Source organism: Apium graveolens, chromosome 5 (genome assembly GCF_009905375.1).
Source record: "Apium graveolens cultivar Ventura chromosome 5, ASM990537v1, whole genome shotgun sequence".
In the NCBI taxonomy this organism is placed as follows: Eukaryota; Viridiplantae; Streptophyta; class Magnoliopsida; order Apiales; family Apiaceae; genus Apium; species Apium graveolens.
The window spans coordinates 225,659,921-225,679,408 of record NC_133651.1 but is presented as its reverse complement, the minus strand read 5'-3'; the positions used below and the strand labels follow the sequence as shown (position 1 = coordinate 225,679,408).

At 33.9% G+C, this 19,488-nt stretch overlaps 1 protein-coding gene, 1 long non-coding RNA gene and 1 other non-coding gene across 3 annotated transcripts; all 3 read right to left on the bottom strand.

The window, feature by feature from the left end:
• Window positions 1–244: 244 nt before the first annotated feature.
• LOC141659036 (uncharacterized) lies at window positions 245–1,360 on the bottom strand. The gene is made up of 3 exons (XR_012549575.1): window positions 1,221–1,360; window positions 1,090–1,113; window positions 245–530 (listed from the first exon to the last, which is right to left on the bottom strand). It is a non-coding gene; the product is annotated as an uncharacterized LOC141659036 (long non-coding RNA).
• A 1,101-nt stretch (window positions 1,361–2,461) lies between these two features.
• On the bottom strand, window positions 2,462–2,929 carry LOC141660753 (uncharacterized). The gene has a single exon (XM_074467741.1). It carries the CDS (start codon window positions 2,927–2,929, stop codon window positions 2,462–2,464), a length of 468 nt encoding a protein of 155 aa, XP_074323842.1.
• A 3,463-nt stretch (window positions 2,930–6,392) lies between these two features.
• Window positions 6,393–6,499, bottom strand: LOC141663252 (small nucleolar RNA R71). Its single transcript, XR_012551330.1, has one exon. It is a non-coding gene; the product is annotated as a small nucleolar RNA R71 (small nucleolar RNA).
• Window positions 6,500–19,488: the final 12,989 nt, after the last annotated feature.

The window sequence follows — 19,488 nt, the reverse complement described above, 5'->3', positions numbered from 1 at the left end:
CTTCTCTGTGCTTGAATATATAGATTACTAGATGCGATATTCTGCTCAGACATTTCTACGACAAAAAAATACAATATCAGATCCGATTTATATGTCGCTTGAATATAAAAATGAATAATGGTTTAATAAATTTCTTGAGTTATTATCTTTTATTTTGTCATAATTGTGGTTATTACTAAAAAGTCTTTGCAATTAAACTTTTTACCAACCAGGAGAAAGAATAGGAACCACAGTATGTGACCTATATTAGGCGTAAAATCTCTTGAGATATTGGTCGAATGTATGTTCGAGTGTGTGTAAGAGAGAAAAAAGACCTGCAAAATTCACAATCTAACAGTAACCTCTATTTATCAGTCAGCCAATTAGCTTTGCTTCTTATACTAACCAAAATGACACTAAGCAAATGTAGAAAAATGAAGAGATTAAGGTGTAAAACCTTAGATAACCTTGTCATGCGAGAAGCCTCTTCCGTTTAAAACCTTAGCTAACCTTATCATGCGAGCAGTATCTTTCGTTTTTTATATCAATTCCTGAAACTACAGAATAAGTAAGAAACATTCATATTAAGTAAAAAAATGCAAGTAAAAAGAATCATTATTGATAAAATATAGTAATAAAATAACTCATTCGAAGTGCCACATAAATATTGTAATAAAATAAAACTCACTAAACTAACAAACATGATGAAAAGAAATTAAATGAACACAAATATTGTCATAATGTTTCTGAAAACTTGTTAAAGTATTTTATCAAACAACTGATATGCACATAAAAGTAATAGGATAATGGACCCAAAGAAAGGACTTCACGACCGATGTGACCCATGATAACAAATATATGTAATCACTGCCTAAAGATCCATAAACACATCATATTTACGTACAATATTCATATAATCAAACACAAATACTATGATTAAAGCATGAAATATTTTCAAATCAAAATCATAATAAAGAACATCAGTCACACTAGGTTTAGTTGAAGGTGGACTGAATTGCAGAGGCATTGAGTTTTGTTTTTCAACTACACATGATTCGTTAATGTGAGAAACTGAATAAAAATATGGAAAAAGTTTGGTAAGTTGTGTACCTTAATTTGGTTAGGAGCCTTCGTCTTTCGTCATGTATACGAAAACAGCCACCATATCAAACAAAATATCAAACACTTAGAGTGCATAAAAAATGAAATTGTAAATTGTAAAAGTATGTAAAAAAACTTACTCATTCTGTTCAATAGATTCAAAAATGAAGAATATATCAGCAACAACAAAAATCACCAATTGTCTATCTTCCTGAAACATCAAAAAATTAAATCGATTAAATCAAGATTAAAATAAATCCGAGCAACATACTAATTAAATGAGTAATGCTAACGATTTAAGAAGATACATGACTTCTATACATATAATAATGAAAAGAAGATAAGAATGAAATTATGAATTCAATTTTTAAATAGATGTCAGAGATTCGATAGCAAATCAATTCAAAATTATTCAAGATTGATTCTGATTTTTGAATTTGATTCTGATTGATATGACCTGTAACAAAGCCTTTAACAAAGAAAGAAGAAGAAAATAATGATTATCATGGAAGTAGTAATGATTTTGGAATTTGAATGATTGAAGACATGATTTATGGATCTGTAATTGATTGGGTATAAAAATAAATCTATTTTAATAATATGTTTGACCTTTTTAATATTGAAAAGTGATTTTTAAATAATTATAAATACCATTTAAGATATGGATAGTCCATAGATCTTTGCATATTTGTATAAATTAGTTGATTTATGGAAATGGGTCGACCCACTGGTCAAATTTTAAAAATATGGGTCAAAATATTTATAAAAATATCATTTTTATTATAAATTTTTGGGTCTCTTCACTAGTACTCATTAAGATATAATATATGTACCCAATATCTAAATACCATGAATTATACTAACATAAAGCAAAGTAAAAAATACTTTTTTTTTTGAAAATAACATACGTGCATATTAAATTTCTTCCAACAAAAGATTACAAGATTTACAATCAGGGGGGCATGAACATGCCATTCCCGAAGGTCTATCTCAGAATACGTACCCTGAGCTATTTTATGGGCTATAAGATTATCTCTGACCCAACTCTAAAAATGCAATTTTATACTATTTTGATATAAAATTCTTCACCAATCCAGCTTTAAATATTCCACCATTTTGATGTCACACCAAATTTGGTGTCACAATAAATTTTTAGAGTTTTTATATATTCCCATGTTGTCCTCGTACTTTTTTACTAAAAATAAATTTGTTCCATTTATATCACACTACTTTATTACTTTTAACTTTATTACTTATATCTTTATTTTTGTACTTTAGTAATAAAATATTTATGTAGTACACGAATGATATAAATTTTATTGTTAATGAGTTGGAGTTAAATTTGAAAATAGTGTAGTTTTACACTATCTTGAGGTAAAAATTATATCAAAATAGTGTAATGGATTGGAGATGCTCTAATATTCGCAGACCTATGAACAAAAGTAACTAACACTTCCTGATAGTGTTTAAGTAAGTAAACACAATCCTCCAGGATCGTATCAAATATTGATTTTCCTCTTCCTCCATTCACTGCATCGACTACTAATTTAGCATTACATTCAAAAATACATTTACTACTTCTCCACTGTTTTATCCAAGATAAGGCCTCCCTCAAACTCAAAGCCTCAACCATCTTAGGTTGCATCTTCCCTCGAATTCTGCTGCTCCTTGCTCGCAGGAACTTACCTCGATCATCACACATCAGACACCCTACTCCAATGAATTCTTCCCCGGGTCTGCACGCTGCATCAACATTCACCTTAATCCATCCCATATGAGGTTTATCCCAATGTTGTTTACCAGCTGATTGATTGCTGGTGACAATGTTTACTACTTTCTTCTTTCGCATGGTTCCAATCAGCTAATAAGTTCACTGCCATGGCTCGAACTCTAAACACAGATAAATTTATCCTATCACAGACCCTTTTGTTTTTTCTACACCAAATACTCCAACAGATTAAACCCACCATAGTCCATTGATCAGTTGTTCCCGTAGTATGAACACATTTCAGTACCTCCTTTGATGTGTCGTTCTATTGCACTTCTACAAATCGATGTAGTCCCACAGACTCCCAGACCTATTTTTCAAAACTACATTCAAATATTACATGTACATCATCCTTCCTGCTCGTTCGACACCAGCCAAATACTTCATTTACATTAACATTTTTACTCCTCAAGGCCATATCATTCAGTAAAACTTTAACACACAATTGCCATAAAAAAATTAAGATCTTTCCTGGTAGTATTAATCCCCACAATCGCTTCGAAAAAATCTTATGTACACATTCAACCTCTCCACGAATACCTCTGTAGCAACTCTTAACACTGAACTCTCCTTTTTAATCCAATATCCAGTACCACGTATCTTCTTATTCTTCAAAGAAAGTGGTATCTGGTTAATCAACTTCGCATCACGTTCATTACAAATGGCATGAAGGATATTTGTATCCCATCCTCTGGTAGTATCATCAAAGAAATTACACACTAACGTAGATTTCAGCTCCATTTGCAACACTGTATTTAGAAAACCATTCTCTTTATATGGCAGCCAATGCACATGCTCAATTCTTGTAGTCTTACCATTTCCAATTCTTTTTGTACACCATTTTCGAATAGTTACCCGTGCATTAAAAATAATATGCCACCCTACAACCATGAATCAGTCAAGAGTCTTCATTTCTATGAATTATAGAGCTAAGACCTTCAACACATAATATATATATATATATATGTAAGGCGATATTGAATCACCTTGACACAATCCACATCATGGAATGACATTTTCAAATTCTTGGCCATTGTGCAGAAAACTATAAGACACTAATGTAATAAACTTCATGATCCGATTTATCCAAAGCTCATGAAAACCGAACTTTACCATCATATTGTGTATAATACCCCACTCTAATTTATCATGCCATGGATATATCAATTTTTAACCCCGCTAATCCAACATTTCCTTACGCGCGTCTCCTTATATTATTATTAACTTCAAAAGCTAATAATGCATTATTCGTTAAACCTGCCCTCGATGAGTGCACTCTGCTTGTCAGATATGATACCTCCCAGAAACCTTTTCAACTTGTTTGATAACATTTTTGACAAATCCTCACCAAGACATTGCTTAGAGAGATTGGTCGCAGGTATGTCATCTTCTGTGGCTCTCTAACTTTCGGAATCAGACAAACCCCTGCTCGATTAACTTCATTTGGCCTTTCCCCTGTTCTCATTATTTTTTGACAGAACTGACTAACTGATAAATGGATTTTATATCCACTTGGAATGCTTCATATCGACTTAATTTGTGTCTTGGACTCAAGTATGTGGTGTTTTTAATGTTTTTTATGTTAAGTCATTGCAGGGCACTATTCAGAAGGAGGAAATGAGTTTTTCAATGTTTTTATGCTAATAAGAGGTGAGGAATAGAGTTTTGGAAGATCGCACGAAGAAATGAGTGCAAAATAACAAAAATCAGATTTTTTATCAGAAGGCAGGTGCGCCTGAAGTAGGGCAGCCGCGCCAGGAGTTCCAGCAAGGCAACATGCCCGCGCCTAAGGCAGCGCACACGTGCCAATCTGTTTCTGCAGAATCATGTTTATATTATGATTCTGATTTTATGAGAGTCCAGGTCCACCTGGGGCTTATATATAAAAGTAAAATGATGTTTTTATCAACAAGGAAGTCAGGGAGAACATTAAGAAGACCTAGAACACACAAGACGGCTAAGGAGAAGAAGAATTCATTTCACACTTTTGTATTCTTCGATTTAGGCGATACTTTTGGATGCTTGATTTTGCTCTGTTCTAAACCCTATTACTTTTATATTCTATCGTAGTATTCTGAACTTATTCATTAACATGTTTTCATTAGAACCCATGGTGACGATGTGTTCGATCATGAACTAATCGTTGTCATGGGGTTCTAGCGGATTTATTTATGGATTTCCATAGTTGATTGTTCTAAGTCTTTAGTGTGTGGTGATTTATGATTTCCTAGAGTGGTTGTGCTTATTGGTCTTTGATGCGTAGCTAATATCTAAGATTGTTTGTTAATATCTATTGAAGCGACAGTGAATATAGAGTTTAGAACATGCCATGCTGGCATAGGTTTATATATGAATTGACATGCATAATTCGTAGTGTAATTTTAACCATCTTACACACCCTATGTAATCATAATAGATAACTTGTTCTTAAACCGTTATGTTTTCAAATTCTATAAACATATAGGGGCTAAGCATAATTGGTGTCTACTCAACTTCCATCTTGATTGTGGACGTTTAGTAGTAGGGTGTACGTATATCGAAAGATAGCATATACTAGTTTCATTTTATCTGATTAGTTATCATCACCATCGCATACCATTGATAAAGACATAAACTTTGAATGAAGTATTTAATGAAGTTAGAATCCCATGATTCTCATATAAGTAAATCACTTTAAATCTCTTAGTTAATGCATGCTAGTATAATTTCTTAAGTAGTTAATCAACTCAAACTTGTTACTTGTCTTAGATGTGAACGATAATCATACATTGTTACATAAGTGCATAATCTGAACTTAACATAAACCAATCCCTGTGGGAACAAACTTGACTTAAATCTTATACTACTTGTGATCACGTACGCTTGCGTGTATTTTCGCGTGTGTTTTAGTGTGAACAAGTTTTTTGGCGCCGCTTTCGGGGATCGGTGTTAAATTTTAGTTTATGTGCTTGACATCAGTGGTCGTTAAAGTTCACTGACTCAGATTATTTACTTATAAGGTTACTTTGTTGTGTTTCAGGTACTCTAGAGAGCGTGTATGCGAACACGTTCTCAATCTTATAAGGAAACAATTGAAGGAGATAAAGTAGTTGAAGAATTGGAAGAAGAGTTTTTTGAAGAAGTTGAAAAAGTTGAAGAAGAAGTGATCATTACAATGGGAGAACCAGCAGCGACAACGAAAGCATTGATGGATTATTCTCAACCAAAGATCAATGATATTCAATCTAGCATTGTCAGGCCATCGATCACAACTAATACCTTTGAAAACAAGCATGGCACAATTCAGATGGTGCAGAACTCAGTCCAGTTTGGGGGTTCTCCAATGGAAGATCCCAATATGCACATTAGGGATTTCATCGAGATTTGCGACACCTTCAAGTTCAATAATATTTCTGAAGATGCTATGAAACTGAGAATTTTCCCATTCTCTCCAAGGGATAAAGCTTAGAGCTGGTTGCACTCCCTACCACCAGGTTCTACTGTGACATGGGAGGATCTTGCTCAAAAGTTTCTTACCAAATTCTTCCATATGGCAAAGACAGCTGCAATCAGGAATGCTCTTACTTAATTTGCGCAGCAATCGGGTGAATCTTTATATGAAGCTTGGGAGCGCTACAAGGAGATGCTTAGGAAGTGTACTCATCATGAAATTTCTGACTAGATGGTGACCAGTTGCTTTTATAATGGTTTGGGAGCACAGTCAAGACCTATGTGAAAGAGATGTGTCCTAAGTCCAATCATGTATGATGATTTAGGAATAACTTTTATGTAATCTTTTTTGATTTCATTGATATTAATAAAAGACTTGTTTTGGTTTTATTGCGGGCTTTATCTATTTAAGTGTTTAAATAAGATATACCATAGTTTTGAGTAAAGCTTTTTATGGATTATGATGAGATCATAATAATGAGACCTAAAAGATGATAACTCTAAACTTAAATATTTCCTGGTCGTAGGATTACTAACTGGTAATTAGTAATCCGCAAAGATCGGTACATACTATACTTGCTTCATTATGAAGGATGTCTGTTCTCATAGACATTTGTGTGGTGACACTATAGCTAGTATGTAGGTGCTTATTATAGAATAAGTTCACTGAACATGACTCACACAGCTGAACAACTGATGGAGTTCACTCACGTGTCAGCAGTTGTTCACATAGTGATAGTTGTACAAGTATCCTTAGACTTGAGGTCATCATAGTCATCTTGTGTACACTGAACTATGCTTTGTTTAGTTCTTAGTCTCCAGGGACAATTATAAGGGTTCTACTGGGTATAGGAATTTGTACACGAAGATAGTGTATGATCAATAAAGGATCTACCCCTTCCAGTGAAGGAAGAAAATGTTCAATGCTGATCCACTTATGCTAGTTCAGGAATCTCTGGCCAGAGTGAATGAAATTAGAAAGGAGTTTCTAATTTACATTAAATAGAACTAAACATAGTGAATGGGAAAGCAAATGATTAAATAAGATAGGCTTGACACAAGTTCCATGCCTTGTATTTAATCGTGACATTGCAGGGTAGAAGGAATTGATTGTACGGTAACTACTCACTGAATAGGTTCTTGGTATTCTAAGCAGTGAATTCATATTATCCGGATAGTCGCGATATGCTGAGAAGTATCCCTCACGATGTAGAATAAATATTAATAATTTATTAATTAATCATATTTAATGAATTAGAGAATTTATATAAATAATGATAAAATAGTTTTATTATTATTTATTTCTACTACCGGCTTAATATTGAACCTACAGGGTCACACCATAAAAGAGAATGATTTAATGGTGGAGGAATTAATTAATAATGGCTGGTAATTATTTATTTGTGAAATAAATAATTAATTAGCAGATTTAATAATTGATTAAATGAGATTTAATTAATTCTTAATATTATTAATTAAGAATTTAATTTTGGAAATTAAATCAAGTGAGAGAATTATTTTTCTAAAGTGTTTAGAAAAGGGATTAATGATTAAAAGGTGTTTTAATTATTAGTTAATTGGTTAATAAGAATAATCAATTAAAGGGTTAATAATAATAATATTTTATGGAAAATTTTCAGCTTAAAATTTTGCCTATAAACATATCATTATAAACCCTATTTGCCTCAACCCAAATAAAAACCCTAATTCTAAAGTAGAAATAGAGGGAGGCAACTAATTCTCTCAATCTCTTCCTCCTCCATTACATTGATTTCTTGGTGGATACTGGTGGAGTGCTTCACACTTGAGGAGCAGCTGCTAGGGATCTCCGCTCATCGTTCTTGAATCGCTATTAAAGACCTCCATATTTCCATTAACGTAAAGCTTCTTAAGGTAAACATACTGAACTACGAATTAAATATTATTTTTCGCATGGATCCTGTAGAGGGTTTCATTTTTTTTAAGATTTAAATTTACGTTTTCACTGCGTTTATGTGCTAACAACCCTTCACTATGCTCGATGCAACATCATGTGGAGCTTTTTGGGCTAAGAGCTCTGAGGAAGCTTATGAGCTAATTGAGATGATGGTTGTGAATGAATATCAGAATCCAACTCAGAGGCTACCACAAGGCAAGGTAGCAGAAATTCTGGAGGTGGATACAGCTACAGCTATCGCTGCTCAGTTAAAGACGTTAACTATGAAGGTCGATTCTCTGACCAACTATGGTGTGCAACCGATAATGAGTGTTTGTGAGCTTTGTGCAGGATCGCATGCGACAGAGCAATGTGTTATATCTAATGAATCAGCTCAGTTCGGTAGCAACTTTCAGAGGTCACAACAACCTATTCCTGCTACTTATCATCCTAACAACCGAAATCATCCTAACTTCATCTGGAGCAATAATCAGGGTGGTATGCAACAACCTTACCAGCAGTTTGGAAACAAGCCTTTCTATCCTCCTGGTTTCCAGCAACAATTTTTACCAAGGTAACAATTTCAGCCACAGGGAATGCAACAACAATCTCATGGAGGTGCCGGTCCATCTTCAAATGAAAAATCTAAATTGGAGAAGTTGAGGCTTATGTGCAAAAGCCAAGCGGTTTCTATCAAAACTTTGGAGAATCAAATAGGGCAGATTGCTAACGCCCTATTGAACCGACCTCAAAGAACTCTTCCAAATGACACAGAGGCTAATCCAGGAAAGAGAGAAGTCAAAGAACAACTTAAGGAAATAACCCTGGGTTTTGGAAAGGTCGCGAGCCCCCAAAATCATCAAGACGAAGAATCTGAATTTTTTTTCCAGAATGCAGGCGCGCCCGCGCCCATGAGCAGTGCGCCCGTGCCCTCTCAAACTTCAGAAAGGTGAAATTTTGGCTGATTCTACTGAGAAAAAGGATGGCGAAGCTGAACCGAAGAAGAATGCTATTGAAAACACTATTCCTAAGGATAATTTAGGAGACAAACAAGTCTATCCTCCACCTCCATATCCTAAAAGACTTCAGAAGTAGAAGTTCGACAAGCAATTTGCTAAGGTTTTGGAGGTTTTCAAGAAGTTGCACATTAACATACATTTTACGGAAGCTCTAGAACAAATTCCGAGCTATGCTAAATTCATGAAGGGTATTCTATCTCGGAAGCTAAAACTTGAGGAGTTGGAAACCGTTGCTTCAACGGAAGAGTGCAGTATTGTGCTGTAACAAAAATTCCCTCCTAAACATAAATATCCAGTAAGCTTCACGATACCTTGTACCATTGACAATCTATCATTCAATAAGTGTTTGTGTTATTTGAGAGCTAGCATCAATCTCATGCCCTTGTCTGTCTTCAAGAAACTTGGTCTGCCTGATCCAAAACTGGTAAACATGTCTTTGCAACTGGCTGACCGTTCCATCATTTATCCGTGATATGTAGTGGAGGATGTCTTGGTTAAGGTGGATAAACTCATCTGCCCTGGTGATTTTGTCATTCTGGACTTTGAGGAAGATAAGAAGATTTCCATTATCTTGGAAATATCATTCTTAGCTACAGGCCGAACTCCGATCGATGTGCAAAAGGGTGAGCTTATTATGAGGGTTCAGGGTCAGGACATGACTTTCAATATCCTCAATGCAATGAAATTCCCTACTCATGAAGAAGAATGCTTTAAAGTAGAGTTGGTAGACTCTATAGTGACTTTGGAGCTTGATCAAATGCTAAGGACTGATGCTTTAGAGAGAGCCTTAACAGGGGAATCTGATAGTGAAGGTGAAGAAGGGACATACCAACTTTAGTATTTGAATTCTTCTCCATGGAAAAGGAGAGTGGATTTTCCATTTGAGTCTATTGGATTTGAAGAGATGAAAAATTCTCATGAGTGTCTGAAGCCATCTATTAAGGAAGCTCCCACATTTAAGCTCAAACCACTGCCTGATAATTTGAGGTATGCTTTTTTAGGCGATGCATCTACTCTGCCTGTCATTATTGCATCTGACCTTTCAGGTAGTGACGAAGACAAGATCTTGAGAATTCTAAGAGAGTTTAAATCAACAATTGGATGGACTATAGCAGATATCAAGGGAATCAGCACTTCGTATTGCATGCATAAAATTCTTTTTGAGGAAGGAAGTAAGCCGACTGTTGAGCAACAGAGAAGACTCAATCCTATCATGAAGGAAGTGGTGAAGAAGGAAATTCTTAATGTTTGGATGCATGGATCATCTTTCCTATTTCTGACAGTTCATGGGTGAGCCCGGTGCAGTGTGTTTGTAATATCCGCGATATCGCGTGTAATTTATTTTATTAATAAATGATTATTATATGATTATTACGTGAATTTTGGTGAATTATCTGATGATTGACAATTATATTTACATGTTTATATATAATAAGATATGAGTATGTTAATTTTAATATGTCCAGAATAAAATATAGATAATTGTGGTATTTTTCTGGTAATTTTTGGATCATTATATAATTTTATAATGATTCACAGATTTAATAATTATTTTCTGAATAATTAGAAAATCATTTTATAAAGCCGGGAATAGTCCAACTTCAATCATTTTTATGTTTTTACAACCCGAAACTCTTCTGAAAACTCCTTCTGAACCTAATCTGGTAATTCCAGACATTTTCCGTGTTTTGACTTTTTCGATCCGGATTATGGTTTGACCCGTACGCATCACGGCGTACAATTTTTGATACGATAATCATTTCGGTGAATCAACAAAACCCGTATTCTCGAGAGAAAGGATATTATTACATTATTTTCGTAAAAAGTATTTTATAAAAAGCCCAGTTTGGATAATTATCCAATACATTTATCAAGTCGGATCATTTTTGCAGTTACTTAGCGGCTAAGTAACTAATTTATCGATCCAAAATGATCTAACACAAACCAATATTCCATAAATATATATAGCTCTTTTATTATTTCATTTTATTCGTATAATCTTAATCGATAAGTAGAAATATAGAATTTACAGAGAAAAACCCTAAAAACGCCGCGTTCTTGATAATCAAACACACAAACGAAGTAGTTATCGAACTCCGATTCAAGCGTGCAATATATATCAAATCGAAGCTCTTGAAAATCTCTTTCTGAATCCACCATCTATTCAAGTGCAGAAATCAAGGTATTTCTCTTAATTAATTATTTTAATTCAAATTATTTTTGGATTAAATTAGGAATTTTTGTTCTTGATATGATTTGATGGCATAATCATGTAGATCTTTTCTTCCTGGTCATTTTGGTATATTATATGTCAAAAACCGAGTTTAATAACATATAAAAATTGATGATTGATTCTCGGATTTTAAAATTAGGGTTTTAAATATTTGAATGTTCTTAATTAGAATTGGGAACTTTTAATCCGTTGATTCTGGGCTTAATTAGAGGACATCAGCTTTTAGATCGTTCGAAACCAAGTCGATTCATGTAATTAAATTCTATGTTGGAAGCCGGAATCGACTCGCCGGAAAAGCTCGAAGCTTCGCCGACGTTAATGGCGATTCCGCCGGCTTCTCCGTTTCAGGGATGGTTTCCTGCCATTATTGCCATAATTTGGTTGCTGCTAAATTCTTAAGCAAAACCTAATCAAAACACAAGCAAAACCGCGGTGTTTGGAGGGTAATCGAAGCTCCTTGGAAAACTCTCCGGCCGCCGTGTTCTTCAGGGATTTGGGTGACCCGATCGAGTCAATTTTGACCCGGGGTTTGACCCGGTTTTGATCCTCTGAATCCCATTTGAAAAATCTGAATTCTGTTTCTGATTTATTTTATTTTAAAAATTATTTTAAAATCCTGTTTTATTTCTAAAAATTCATTTTAGTTTCTAAAAATCTAGATTTAATTCTGAAAAATTATTTTTAATTCTAAAATAAATCTTAATTAATTAATTAATTTTAGTTGATAATTAATTATTTAATTAGTCAATTAATTCAAATATCAATTGATTAATTAATTTAATTAATTATTAATTAATTTTAATTGATTACTTAACTAGATTTAATTATTTATTTGGATTTAAAAATCCTGAAAAATAGTTCCGAGCTTTCAAATATTATTTAATTTTTTTTGAAAGCTCGATAATTATTATCAAATCAATTTAAAGTTAGATTCAGGTGTTCGAACCCTGTTATTATAAATTGATTCGGAGACCCGTTTTAACTCTGAAAAATGTTCAAAAATTCGTATTAAATACCTAAAAAATCATTTTGACCCCGAATCTTCTTTAAAAAATTATTTTAATCGAATATCTTGTGTGCTATGTGCTACGTGCTATCTGACTGATGTGTTAATGCCTATGTGGTTACTGTTCGACGTTTTTTGCTGTAACTTTCAATCCATAAATCGGATTTGGGTAAAACGAAGGGTAGATACAAGCTTATGACGTCTATGCGATGATTAGAATGATATGAGATTAAGTATTGATAGATACTTGTGATGCCTAGCAGAGTAAGTGAGTCATAGAAAAGAAGGCCAGTGATCAGTAAATAGAACTATAATGTAGAAAAAGAAAGCAAGTGATTGATGAATAGAGGCAAGGTATAGAAAAAGAAGGAAAGTGACTGAAAAGTAAAATTGTGAGATGAGCACCAGTAAAGTTGGAAATTATCTGTGATAAGGCAACTACTTCTGAACCTTTCTTCAAGATATATTGTAAATATTTTCGAACTTTCTCATAACATGTTGCTAGTGTTCAAAATAAATCATGTTTTATATTGCAAACGCTTTAAACTATTCAACCTTGAACCCTGATCATATCATTGAACTTGAGCTGCAAGCCTTATTTCTTGTAAACCACCAACGATTGATTTTCCAGATATTAAACAATGAAAATACGATACTAGTCCACAAATACATAACCACCATAAACAAAATACTGAACCAAAATTCCTTGAAACTGATGTACCATATACTACCCTATGTCATCAAAAATCTATACCCTGTTTTATCATTGAACCATTATTCATCAGATACTTGATTCTTCATCAGGCTTGAAGCCGTTCTTCATATTTACACCTTTATATACCCTGGTGATACCTATGAAAAGGTTTATGCCCTGAGCTAAATATTTTATCCATGTTAATTATGATTATGTTTTTATTGAATTACAATGGCTATCATACTGAATTGTTTTAGAATTGGATGGTTTTATAAATATGGATCAGATTCGTGGTCAGACCAGATTCGTGGTCGGACCAGATTCGTGGTCAGACCAGATTCGTGGTCATATTAGACCAATGCGTGGCTTGGATCCAGTATAGAGAGCAGAACTGTGTGCCTTGCTCGGGGTTAGTGCGTGACTGATCAGCAGCATAACCTTGGTTTTTAAAAATGAAAGTGAATATCCAATTCTAATCATTGCGTATCAAGAAACTTGATTCTTCTGAATCATTTCAATTGGTCGCTGTTTAACCTCAGTTAGCACTATTATGACTTGCTGAGCTAGTTGGCTCACTCTTGCAAATCTTTTTATGTTTTCAACAGTTGAAAAGGAAATTGTTGGTAACAAGGATCCCTAGTCCAGTGTGCAAGCTAGAATTCCAGGTTAAGTTGGATCGAGCTAGCAGGAGCTTTATATTGTAGATGAGTTATGCGAGATTGTATGAATGATATCATTATCAGTTGTATGTTTAAACTAGTTTGGATTTGGTACGACATAATTAAAGTTAACGTTGTGGCTTTTTTTCATACTCTAACCTGTTGTGATCCGTGGTTGTATAAAGAAGGGTCAATGCATATAATATTTTATATATAGGTTCATATATTGTGTGTGTGTGTTTTGTGAGCCCCAAACTTCTGACCCGGGTTTGGAGGGCGCCATAGGTTTGGTATTAGAACTACAGGTTATAACTCACTGAAACAAGCCTAAATTGTCGGGAATGGATAAAGGGTTAGGATTAGGGGTAAGAAAAAAAATGATAGAACGTCAAGAGGTTGAGTGCGATGATATAGTAGGTTTTGGTAGGATTTGTGATGAGATTCAAAATTCATATCTAGCGACGCGATTGTCAGATAGCGGCGACGGCAGATTCTTTTATCCCGGGATCGTCTGATCATTCAGAGCCTTCAGTCGGAGGACTGTCATCTGATTCACGCCCTGCTCTTCCATCAGTATTAGCCATATCACCTCCGGTTGCGACGGTTGCACCTTTTCAAGCTATTATCTAATCCCCTGATGCGAGGCTACCTATTCGAGTCTCCCTCACATGCTGATTCTAGTTCTACCGGATGTTCGGCTGTGAGTGCATCTTTTATGTCTACCCTCCACCTTGTTCTATACCATCAGTTTAAAACCCATCTTATGAAGTAATAACACCTATGAGAATGGATTCGAGAGCTACAACATATGATGAGTACACGAGATATTAAGAAGGGTGAGAAGAAACTTAGAGAGAAGATTCGTGTGTTCCGGAGAATAGCTGATACCAGGTTATATGGAGCTACTAGTAAGTATGCCACCTAAGATTATCTTGTGGAGTGAGCTAGATGGATTTTAAAAAAGTTTGAGAAGATTGGAAATCAAGAGTTTTCTTGGAAATAGATGATGATGTTATGACCAAACATGATACGTATAGTAGTAATGTGATGTGATATTAATCGACCTTGTTTTATAAAATAGATTTGATGATTACTGGATAGACTTGTTATACTCAGTAATCGTAAAAGATAATGATGAGAATGCTACCAGTATGGAAGACTAGAAGTGAAGTTATGAATAAGATAATATACAACGGTAACTGGAGTTTTTGGTCGACCAATAAAGATAAAATGGACCCAATAATGGGTAGAAGGTATATGGAAATGAATGAGCTCTTATCTGAGTGTTTCCCTAATTTGATATTTGGTAATGGTTGAGAAGGACGACAACCAACTCATATAGTAATGACGACCAGGTATATGATTTTTAAAATTTTATGATAGTTTTCAAAAGAGATTTTCTTAACAAAAATTTTCTAAAAGTCCTTGAAACAAAACAAGTTTTAAAAACTTGGTTGTCAAACTACTACTTGAGTTTCTTATTTGTTATAAGATTCAAATTATCCAGAAGAATACTTGTTCTAGAAGTTAGTATGGTTCGTTTAGAAGGCCAAGTGGACCCGCTATTATGGAGAAGATTTGTTTGTTCCTAGCAGAAGAATGCAAATATTGTTCGATAAGTTTAACGACAGAACCAATGTACAGAGAAGTTGTTATTCAAGTTCTGAGACGATTAGAGTTCACAGAATACGCCAATTTACAAGAAGCCGAGTATGATCAGAGAAGATTAAGAAAATTTCTAAACTTTCCTAAAAAAAGAATGTTATTAGCAAAGGAGTCGATATGTTGAATGATCAATAGTGTAAGCAAAATTTGAAGTTATGATTGTAAATCTCGTAAAAAGTGCAAAAAGAGTCGGATCATAAAAATATTGAACAGGGAAGCGTGACGCTAAAGATATAAGACCTAATAAATGAGAATTTATTCTAATGATCAATTTAAGAAGGAATTTCAGAGAACTTTCTAAAGTTAATATATGACTCGGAATGGGATCTATCGATCGGACAAACGTTGAAGTTGTAAACAGATGAAACCTGGATGGTGATCAATGATATCATTCTTTTCTATAATACTATATATTCTTATAAATCTTGAATAAAGTATCAACTTCTTTCATGATCAGCTCTATGAGGTGATAAGAAAATTATTGTATTCCTTTCAAAATTATTTTTCCCCTCAAGTCTTGTTTTCTGATTGAGACAAACAGTGTTATGGTGTGACTCTTTATTGGAGTAACGAAGAGTCTGGTGGGACGCCACCTAATCATGTGCTGTATGCCATATAGTATGAAAGACTGGCCATCTTGAGTACAAATATGGTTGTCTCATTCATATCTAAATCATTATTCATTCTTTCTTCTTCAATCATGATTCGTTGATTTATGGATCCTTCCGATTATTTCCTTGTACTCTTATTCCTTACAAAAGGTTTCCAATCATAATCATATACGCAAATTCCTACTTGTGTAAGGTCTATTCTTTGAATATTTTAAAAGAAAGTGAAACAAACCCGTATAGCAGATGGAGTTATATGGATAATTGTAAGCCAATAAATGGTGGACATTTACGTGCAGAGAAGAACCATTATGCCGATAACATGGTTGTTACGAGGACATCAAATCAGAGGCGGAAATATGTATAAGTGATACATTTTAAGTCTACTATTTTGGCATGAATTGAAGTAATTAGCAAACCGTATGAGGTAAATTAACCAAATGAATAAGAAAGTAAAATTGCGTATATCGGATAAGGCAAATGATTGATTGGGCAGCAGAAGCAAATGAAGAAGTTTTTAATAATAACCAGATAATCGACTAATGCATTGTAAAGATGAAGCGTACCTCAATCATGTGGAAGATATTTGTCATGAAGATTAAAGATCGAAGAAGTTCTAGTTATGAATAAACTTCAACAGTGTTCTTCAAGGAATGGTTGGGCTATCTCACTCAAGTAAGTGAGTTATGGTAAAATTGACGCTCATAACTGAGCCCGTGAATGAGGTTTAGTATAGAAAGACATAAGTGGAGATGAAGATATGAAGGTTTAACTGTAACAATTATTAAGAATTAATGCTTTAAAACCATTTGAATTCTTTCACAAGATTATGATAGTGTTGATTGAGACCAGGTGCTGGTTATCAGAAGTTGAACAAGTTAACTAATAAGAACAAGTGTACGTTGTCAATGATAAGTGAACTTTTAATTAGAGAGCTCGAATTGAAACATGAATTAGAAGAATTCTAGAATAATTTGTAATAGTACTTAATAGTGATATTCTGTTATAATCAGAAGATATGAGAAAATGTATGGTATAATAAGAATTGTTCGCTATAATCTTAAGTTGAACTAAAAATATGGGTTTACTGGTTAGTATTATATGTGGTGGTGAAATGGTGAGTTTAGAAGGTGGAAGTTGGTTGGTATACTTGTGGTTGATTGTTGGTTGTTTGATTGATTGTTGGTGTTGGCTTGAGTCCGACTGGTAGTCAATAATACAAAGGAGATGCTGCCCAAATTTTTAGAAAATACCTTACTCTTAAAAATAGAAAGTATACTTCCGTGTGTTATTGATATTCATGTTGATACTCCAAACAATGGTGATCTCGGCTCTTGAAAAGGTAGTTACAGCCAATCCGACTAAATATAATTGGTCTTTAATTTCATTTAGCTAGTCATCACTTGGTGTAATTGATCAATTAAGTGAGTTAATTGGTTAATTTTACCAATTAATGGTCAATTAGATGGAAATCGATTCCAATTAAATTAAGTCAAAGTTTGATGTGACCTTCAAATCCGAAATCAAAGCAATGAGGAATTTGGAGAAGGTAATGACACCAGTAGAATTCAAAAATTGCTGCAAGTGTGTAAAGCTTTACTTGGATGAATATGCCCTTTTTAATGGACAAGAGAAATAGAAAGTTAATTGTATGGACAAGTCAGAGAAATATTTTTAAGGACTAAAGATTTAAGATAGAGCAAAGAGAAGGAATGAAGGAAAGAAAGAAGGGAGGTGGAATAAAGAAGAGATTAATAATTACACCAATATGGATTTTATTAGACGATCAAAGAGATTTTATCATCTTCAATAAAGTTTTATTAAAGGACGTCTTGTTTCTAAATTGTTTTGATAATCATACAATAAATGATTTATCAAGTATTTCTGTTTTGGATAAAGTGTGAGATACAGTTTTAATTCAGTTTCTGATTGATGTTGATACTTAAGTTGTTGTTAAATATCGAAAGTGGTATTAATATAGATGATTGATGTTTACTTCAGAATGGGATGTTGTGAGCATCAAAGTTCGTATTGATATCTAATTTGATATGACATCAAAATGAGTATTAATGTCAAGAGTTCAGTTTTGAATGAGCTATGAGAATGAAGAACAAAAATAGGAAAGGAAGCGGAATCAAAAGGACGATAAATAAACTTTATAAGATGCCAGGATATAGGTAAGATATGGATAATTTGAAAGGCAGAAGTAAGGTGAAAAATTTAGGAAACATTTGTAAACTGAGATAGGGAATGCATCCCAGGAGTACGATCAAGTACCGAGGGCTAAAAGAAAATATCTAGTGACCAGACATAAAGAGAAAATGGGGGGGGGACATGTAAATAAATATTATACCTACCCAAGAGTTAAAGCAGGACATCAAAGACTAGATGGATACATTTCGCTAAGAGACGTCGTAGTGAAGTCGCCTGAGAACCAAAGGTGATGAAAACGTTAATTGCATTATTATTGATAGGTTATCCAAACCTAATCATTCTCGTCTATTAATAAACTGTTTGTCCAATAAGTGGGTTAGTTGCTGCTTGAAGAAATGATGGTACGTCATCAGATCCAAAAAATTGATCGTGAATGATCAATATTATTTGATTTGAGATTTGACAGGAGTATTCAGAATACGATGAATTATGTCAAAACAGAATAGTATATACCACTCATAGATGAACGTGCACTAAATAAAGCAGAGCTAGAGGATAGGAATTTGGCTCAACATCGCTAACTCAAGGGATTCACATTACTCTGAGAATATGATACAAGACATAGATGTCAAAGAAGACTTTCTGATAGTATGGCCCAAGAAAGAATAAATGTTATATGTGACTAGACGTCAAGAGAAAGTATTGTAGTCAGTTTCATATGAGAACTTCTTAAAACCAAAATAAATGATAATATGGGTTAGAATATCGGTGATGCCTCCAGGCTAGTATATTTTCTTCAAAGTAGTAAGAGATTTTCGCTCAACAAATATACTCGATTATGATTCAAGGAAAATAAGATATGGTGATAAGTTTGTGCGTCAATCATATTCAATCGAGATTTTCTCGTTAATTTTTAATTTTGAAGTAATTTCGAAAATGTTAGAAATCGAATACGCCATAATTTCAGTATATCATTCGCAGATGGACGAGAAGATTTAGAGAACGATTAAAGAGCCTCGTATACGATTGGAAGCAATTACCAACTAGGTTAATTGAACAGAGAAACATGTGGGAATGAGGTTCAATAACCAGTAAATATTGCAAACATTTATGAGCATGAATTATTATAGTTAGAAAGAAAAGAGGATTAATAGGCATTATGCTGGTCCTTTTGAAACAGTAAAATAGGCAAGTTAAGTGTAAGTGAGTTGGCTTCACCGCCACACGTATAGCAGGTTCATACGTATTTATATGTGTA

Coding starts and splice junctions, on each gene's coding strand:
- LOC141660753 (XM_074467741.1), bottom strand. CDS start 2,929: ATGCGAAAGAAGAAAGTAGTAAACATTGTCACCAGCAATCAATCAGCT.